General features: G+C 65.1%; 1 protein-coding gene across 1 annotated transcript; it reads right to left on the reverse strand.

The window, feature by feature from the left end:
- Nucleotides 1-2333: 2333 nt before the first annotated feature.
- DRD4 (dopamine receptor D4) lies at nt 2334-5195 on the reverse strand. Its single transcript, NM_001310167.1, is given in 4 exon segments — nt 2334-2536; nt 2665-3152; nt 3267-3379; nt 4926-5195. Coding segments are annotated over 4 exon segments (1074 nt in total).
- Between the last annotated feature and the right edge of the window lie 2939 nt (nt 5196-8134).

Consider the following 8134-nt stretch of genomic DNA (forward strand, 5'->3'; position numbering starts at 1 on the left):
GGGCCTGCTTCCCTGGGGTGGGGGGAGCAGGTCAGCCTCCACAGAAGGGGTCTGCATCTTCAGAAGCAACCTCTCCATCCCAGAAATGCTCGCAAAGTAAGCACCAGAGTCCTTGCAAGTAAAGTTCCGGCCCCGCACCGCCCCCGCGCCCCTGCCTGGGGCTGGCTCCATCCCAGGGTGGGGGCACCTTGCTCTCCCCGGGCACCTGGGTGCCTCAGTCGGTTAAGGGGCCAACTCATGATCTCAGGGTCGACAGTTCAAGCCCCGTACTGGGCCACACTGAGCATGGGGCCTCCGTAAAGTAAGAAGAAAAAAATAGAGCCCTCAGGACCGCACGTTTTGGGGACGGTTTTTCAGTGTCTCCTTTCTTGGCCACAAAATGTTCTCTGTGTGGCCACACCTGGGGGGTGGGCAGGAGACCGGAGGAACGGCCTTTGTTGCAGGTCCTCAAGAGTTCGGGTCAAGGCTTCTGACAACATCTCCTGCTGGGCGCAGCCTCGGGAGACAGGCGAGGGGCCAGCCATCGGCACAGGCCAGGCCACTTGGGGTGCTGTGGGTCTTCTGAGCCGAAGCTCCAGGGAGCGACAGGCTAGGGTGACCCTGGGCGTCGGTGGGGGTGGCTGAGTGAGCCGGACAGCCGGGGCTCCTCTGGGGGCTTCCCTGCTAGCCAGGCCCTCTGTGGCTCTGTGTGTGCACCCCTACCCCCAGTGCGCACCTTGTCCTCTGCTGCGGGAGCTGCAGGTTCTGCCTCCAGGGCCAGTGGGGACAGTACGGGGTCCCCAGCAGCTCCAGCCTGTTCCCAGCTCAGCCTGAGGGCAGGTGCAGCTCACAGGTGGGTCAGCCCTGCCCGCACACACGCGAAGGTGAGGAGTGCACCCAAGGGACGGAGCTGAGCTCGGGAGTGGCCTGCCGTTGCCATGTGGTGCTGGTCAAGGGTACGGCTCGCTGTCTACCTGCAGGGGCTTCACAGGTGCCCCTGGCAGAAGCATCAGAGGGCACAGGGGCAGGGGGGTTGCTCTGACCTTGCCTTCCACCGGGGGCCCCAGGGACCCTCCCTGGTCTTCAAGTCTGAGACCCCCAGGAGGGACCGTCTGTGCCAAAGATAGCCAGTTGGGACAGCTCCGTTGTGCCATTTGGGCCTCCGGTCCCCACATCAGGGCTGCTCCCTGTGGGGAGACCCAGGGTGCCTGCTGCAACTATCCTCACGCTTCATGGGCAAGAGGGTGCCAGAAACTCAAGGAGCCACCAGAGCCAGAGTCTACCACATGGCCCTCGCCTCCCTCCCACGGAGACCTTGGGCGAGGGAGGGCGGGCACCCACGGGTGGGGAGGGGCAACCCACGCTCTTGTGAGTTTGGGCCCCAGGACGGGGAGAGCAGGTTGGAGGGGCTGAGAGCCGCCCCCACCTCCCCAGGATGGCAGCTGGTGGCTCGGCCTTGCCTTGGGCCAGGCACCTCCTGCAAGGGGAGGGAGGCTGCCCCGCTGGGCCCAGCCAGCACCCCAGGCCTGTCTCCTCAGGGCTTTGGACCTCGTCAAAGCTGAGCAGGCAGGGAGCGGCGCTCTGACCTGGGGGGCAGCCGCCAAAATGGCGGGCGAGGCCCGCTCCCTGGAGAGGGGTGCGTAGCCACCCTGGAGTTCCTTGCTGAAGCAGGGGCCCGGTCTGGGCGGGGCTGTCTTCCCCCTGGGGCAAGGGCAGTCTCAGGAAGCTGCCACGTCCAGACTGCAGGACAGCTGTCCACACTCTCCCGCTGAGAGAGGGGGCCGAGGGGGCTGAGGCTGCTGACCCGGGACAGCTGGGATGGGGGTGTCAGGAGGGAACCTTTTGGAGGACGGTGTGAATCCCGGTAAGTGAGCCTGTAGGCAGCCCCGCAGAGTCCCGGCCTACGCGGGCAAGGGCTGCGCTGGTTCTGGAAGTTTCTCCCTGGGATAAGCAGAAGGGACTTCCCTGGAGTCTCCCTGCCCTGCCCCCCCCCCCCAAAGCTGGCTTGCTTCCCGCCTCACCTCCCACCCCAGCCTGGAGCCGGTTTTGTGGGGTCAGTTCTCTGGGCTTCCTCGGGAGGGAGGGGCTTAGCTGGCCGGGCCGGTTTAGTGGGGCGGGGGGGGGGGGTCCTGCGCTCCACGTGCGGCCGAAGCTCCTCCTCCGCGCACCGCCCCACCCCTGCCTCCTCCCCTCGCGCACTCCCCACCGCCGGCCTTCCCAGCAGGTGTTCCGGAAGGTACTGGTTTAATCAGCCCGACAAAGCCGCCCCCACCCTCGCTGGGGTCCTGCCCCCTGAGGCACCGCCAGGTCCCCGCAGAGGACTCTCGGGGGCGGGGGCGGGGGCGGGGGGCTGCTCAGCAGCAGAGGCGAAGGGCCTTGCGGAAGACCGCGCGGAACTCGGCGTTGAAGACCGTGTAGATGAGGGGGTTGAGCGCGCTGTTGACGTAGCCCAGCCAGGTGACGGCGCTGACCAGCCGCGGAGGCACGGCGCAGGCGGGACACAGCGCCCCGGTGATGTGCACCACGAAGAAGGGCGTCCAGCACACCAGGAAGGCCCCTGGGGGCGGGGGCGGGGCGGCGGTGAGCCGGGGTCCCTGCGGCGCCCCCCGCCTGCCCCGGGCTCCGTCTCCCGCCGTGGGCGCTGCCCGCTTCCCCTCCGCCCACCGACCCCAGGCGGGAACCCACCGACCACCACGGGCAGGACCCTCATGGCCTTGCGCTCGCGGCCCGTGATCTTGGCGCGCCTCTCCTCGCTCGCCGGCAGCGCGGGCTCGGCCAGAGTGGCGTCGGGAGTCGGGATGGCCTCGGGGGCCTCGGGGGTCTCGACGGCCTCGGGGGGCGGCGGGCCGGGGCCGCTGGGCCGGCGCGGCCGGCGGCCGTGCAGCTTGGTGCGACGGGCGGCCTCCCAGCGCCGCAGGCCGCGGAACGTGGCCCAGTAGAGCAGCAGCATGACCGGGCAGGGCAGGAAGAAGGAGCAGACGGACGAGTAGACCACGTAGTCGCGGTCCTCCAGGCGGCACACGGCGGGGTCGCGGCCGCGCGCGTCGTTGAGGCCGCACAGCACCGGCGCCGCCACCGCGGCCGACAGCAGCCACGTGGCGCCGATGAGCAGCAGCTGACGCCCGCCGCCGCTCTGGCGGTTGTAGCTCAGCGGCACGGCCACCGCCACGAACCTGTGGGTGGGGGGGGCGGCGCGGGCGGCCGGGACAGGGGAGGGGCGCGGTGAGGGCGCGGAGGGGCGCGGGGCCGGGCGCGGCCGGGCGCGGGGCGGGGCGGCGGCGGCTCACCTGTCGGCGCTGATGGCGCACAGGTTGAAGATGGAGGCCGTGCACAGCATGACGTCCATGGCCATGAGAGCGTCGCAGAGGCCGGGGCTGAACTGCCACACGCCACCCTGGACCTGCGCCCCGGGAAGGGGCACGGGGTGCGGGGGACAACAGACACAAGGCCCGCCGCTGGTCTCCCTCCGAGACCTCATAGCCACCGGCACTGTGCGCTTCTGACCCCCACACGCCTGGGGGAGCGGGGCTGTGCCAGAGGCCCGCACACCCGGGCAGTCTTCCCACTGAGCTGGACAAGATTCCCTCCCTCCCCACTTTCTGCAAAAGCCAAGAGAGGCCTGGGGGCACCCCTGGAGATGGGGCCTCGAGGGTCCGGGACTCTGATCCCTGATGCTGCAGAGCTCGGGGGAGGGGGTGCTCCCCCAGGAGGCCGGCTGCCTGGAGCCTGAAGCCCACTGACCTCCTTTCCTGCCAACAGGATGGCTAAGAGTCAGCCTGTGTGGTTAGACTCCGTCACCACTCTGGCACTCCACAGGTCACCTCACTTTTGTCCCCTCATCTGTAAAACGAGGGTGACAATAGTATCCACACAATTGCCTTGAGGGTAAATGAGTTGCAAGATGTAAAGGCCTTGGCACCGGCCCGCTGCCCCTACCAAGGGCAAAGGAGCAGACAGCCACCCCCCTTCTAAATCCCCTCCGCTGATTTGGGGCGATTAGGAGCTTAAGAGCTGTCACTGTGACGTCTGTCTGTGGCTCCAGGGGAGGGGCAGGTCATGTGTGTCCTTGTCCTGCTAGCTCTGTCCCAGCCCTGCCCAGTCTCACCATGTCCACTTTAGAAAAATGGAGCGTCCCCGACTCTCCCCCCTGCCTGGGTCACTGTGCTCCCCGCCCAGGCGTAAGCAGCTTTTCTCTGTCCAAATCACGAAGTAGTCAAGGGCTGGCACCAAGGAGGACCCACCTGAGGGCCAGATGTGGTCTGGGGACGGAGGCTTCTGGACCCTGGTTCTTGGAAGGGGCGCTGGACCCCACACCAACCCCTGCTTTGGGTTCCAGCATCAGGGCAGGGCCTCCCCTTCCAACCCTGCTCACTTCCCCTCAGCTCCTGGCAGCTAAATGGTCCTCCTGCTGTGGGCACTATGTGTACGAGTGAGGGTCTCCTTCCCTGGGGTGCTCTGATGTGCGCGTGTTCCTGGTCACGCCTGGCTGTGGCTTTGTGCAGTGATGTGTGTATGTCCCTGTGCCCCAGGGAGAGCAGGGGTGGCGGGGGGAGAGTAAACCGGAATCTGCCTGTCCATCTGGCTCCCCTGGGGAATGGAACCTCGGCTGAGGAGGTGGTGGGTGGCTGGACTGCCCACGTTGCCTGTTTCTGAGGTCCCTAGCTTGAAAGGCAAAGACCTCTCTTAGGTGGGAGACGCCAAAACAGGGACAGAAGAGAGATACAGAGGAAGGACAGACAACCAGTTAGCCAGGCAGGTTAACTGACAGTGAGATGCTGCGGGGAGTCAGAGCGGACCGAGGACCAGGCACAGGGTCCTTGCAGCCGCCCTGGCTCAGGGTTCCCGAGAAGCCCAGCGGCCGGGTGGTTCTGGGTCCTCAGGGTGGACGGGGACAGGGGACGAAGGAGCAGGTGAGGCGTGCGCGTGCGGTCCGGACGCGGGCTCACCTCGGAGTAGACGAAGAGGGGCAGCACGAGCAGGGCGAGGAGCAGGTCGGCGGCCGCCAGGCTCACGATGAAGTAGTTGGTGGGCGTCTGCAGGGCGCGCTCGGCCGCCACGCTGACGCACACGAGCGCGTTCCCCGCGAGCACCGCTCCGATGAGCAGCACGCCCCCCGCCAGCGCCGCCGCCGCTCCGGGAGACCCTGCGCCGCCGCCGGTTCCCGGCCCGCGCCCCGCCAGCAGCCCGTCCGCGTCCGCCGCGCTGCGGTTCCCCATGGCTCCCCTGCGCCCCCGCGGCGCCCCGGCGGGCGCTCAGCACCGCGGACAGCGCCGGGGTCGCGACCCCGGGAGCCCCGCCCCCCGGGCACGCCCCCAGCGCGGCGAGAGTCCCGGCCCGACCCGCCGCGCTCCGTGCGCCCCGGGCACTCTAAGGTGCCTTTGTGGCTCTTGGGTTCTCGCGCTCCGACAGGCGCGCAGGACGCGTGCCCTCGAGGGAAGACTTAAGCGAGATGATCGGCGCGGGGGGCCCCCATCGCCCCGCCGCGCAGGGCTGGAGGTACGCGCGGGGCTGCGCTCTGGGAAACCGACCCGGGTGGAAGGTCTGCCGGACCCTCCCTCGAGGTGTGCGGGCGCCCCACGCCAGCGCCGTCCCCGGGCCCCGGAGATCCCCGGCCCCGGAGATCTCGGGCCCCGCCTGCGCCCGAGGGGCATCTGCTCCCCGGGAGGCGGCTCCAGGCGGAGGCGGGGCCGCTTCACGCGCCCACAGGGCAGCCGGAGAACACCCTTATCAGGCCGGTTCCGCCAGACGGCGGGAGACCCCAACTCCTCGCCGGTGTCCCCCGTGGGCCCCCTGATGGGGCTTCCCTCGGTTCACCCGACCCAACCTCTCGTGCCCCAGGGCGTCCCCCACCTCTGGGGCCTGCGCCCCATCCCCTGAAGCAGCCTCTCATCCCCGACCCGGACGGACCCTGCCCAGTTACTCTCCAACAAAGGTCGCGGCCGGGTGCTTCCTTCTGAGCGTGAAGTGAGGTAACAGGACGACTGTGCGCTCGGAGCTTCGCGATTGTCCTGGTCCCGCCTGCCCCAAACGAGACCCCCACAGCCTGCACCGCCAATCCTACAAACTCGCAGGATCCCGGGCCAAGTCGGTGGGTCACCGCCGCCTGCCAACACATGACTGTGGGGGCACGGGAGGCTAGGGCGGTGGGGGCTGTGGGGGGCAGTGTCCCAGGTCCGCGTAGGCGGGACTGCTCACCGCACAGAGTTAGCCGGAGATGGCGGGGCGGCGGGGTCAGCCCGGCTGCGGGGTCAGGTACACGGAACTTGCCGTTTGGCGAGAATTACTAAACCAGAGTGACCCAGAGCCCAGAGCCCCTGGCCAACGGGCGGGAAATGCGCCCTCCACCTGCGTGGCTCTGTGGGACCGCCCCAGGCGCAGTTCCCACGCCGGGGAGGCCCGGAGACTCAGGGGGGGCCTGGAGCACAGAGCTGCGGCCAAGAGCTCACAGGGGCAGCAGGGGACGCAGTGGCCAGCTCGATGAGCCGAGCACCCGAGTATTAAAGAGAAAAAAAGGGGCGCCTAGGTGGCTCAGCCTCAGACTCCTTCCGGTGATCTAGGCCCCCTGATCTAGGCGCCTGGGGGACTCTGCGCTCTGCCAGGACTCTGCTTGCGCTCCGCTGCTGCTCCCTCCGCCTCCACCCCGCTCCCTGCTGGCTCTCGCGCACGCTCTCTCTCTCAAATAAAGAAAACCTGGAAGAGAAAACAAGGACTCTGGGGAAAAATGCCGTACTGGTTGTGTTAAGGGGTGAGGGCACATGGATCTGGCACAGGAAATGTGTGTGCAGGGCCCGTGTGGCTGGACTCCCAGATCTGAGGCCCGTCTGGCACCCCCATCCCTTTCGGCCGGAGCAGTAGAGGGACGGGCAGGCTTTCTGCCCTGCGGAGCCTGGAACAAGATGGCTGGTGAGGCTGGTGACTGGAGCAGGAGGAACGTGGTTCTCTCACAGTTCAGGGCAGAGGCAGCTCTGCCATCTGGGGTTGGGTGCCAACTAGTGAATGCGGTCTAGCCTCTGACCGGCTTGGAGTTTCCTCCTGGCCCCCAGATGTCCGCGACCATTAAGAGTGAAAAGGCTTGGGGCGCCTGGGTGGCTCGTGGGTTAAAGCCTCTGCCTCCGGCTCAGGTCATGATCCTGGGTCCTGGGATCGAGTCCTGCATGGGTCTCCGGGCTCAGTGGAAGCCTGCTTCTCCCTCTTTCTCTCTCTCTCTCAAATAAATTAAAAATACAGAAATAAATAAATAAGATTAAAAACGAGTCAGATACATGATGTGAAAATATTTTCTCCCAGGCTGTACCTTGTTACTTCATTCTCACGTCTTACTCTTTTTTACACAGAAGGTGTGAGCTGAAGCTCTGTCTGTCTGTCCTTGCCTATGGCTGTCCGATCATCTCCGCATCATCTGTTGAATAGACTCTTCTCTCCATGAGATTGCTTTTGAACTTCTATCAGAAAATCACTTGATTGTATTCGTGTGGAGCTCTTTCTTTTTCCTCCCTCTCCGGTCCCCGCTGTCTCCCACTAGCTGCAGGTCCGTGTCTGCCCCTCCGGCTACAACACGCAGCCTGGACCACGGCTTCACGGAAAGTCAGGACATCAGGCTCCTGGAGTGCTTGAACTTTGTTCCTTCATAAAATTGTTTCGACTGTTCTAGTTCTTTTGTCTCTATGTATGGATTTTTTAAAAGACTTTATTTATTTATTTATTTGAGAGAGAGAAAACAAGCAGGGTTGAGAGGGAGAAGCAGGCCCCCTGCTGAACGGGGAGCCCACATGAGGCCTCGATCCCAGGACCCCAGATCCTGACCTGAGCTGAAGGCAGACGCTTCAGTAACTGAGCCGCCAGGGCACGCCTGTGTCTGTGGATTTTGATCAGGTTGTCTGTATCAACGAACACAGGCCTGCTGGGAATGTGGTCGCCCTCGTGTTCAATCCCAGCCGCTAGTTTGGGGCCAACTGACCTCTCCAGGGGGTGGGGTCCCCCAGTCTGTGAGTACAGGTGCGTCTCTCCATTTGATTTCTTTCTTCAGTATTTTGTTTTTAGCATAAGGATCCTGCACATATTTTGTAAGATTTATAACTAAATGTGTCATGGCTTCTTTTTAGAAATATTTCTAATTGTCTTTGCTGACATGTAGAAATATAGGGCTTGTTATTTT

The sequence above is a fragment of the Mustela putorius genome, unplaced genomic scaffold (genome assembly GCF_011764305.1).
Source record: "Mustela putorius furo isolate JIRA1106 unplaced genomic scaffold, ASM1176430v1.1 tig00000127_pilon_pilon_pilon, whole genome shotgun sequence".
In the NCBI taxonomy this organism is placed as follows: domain Eukaryota; kingdom Metazoa; phylum Chordata; class Mammalia; order Carnivora; family Mustelidae; genus Mustela; species Mustela putorius.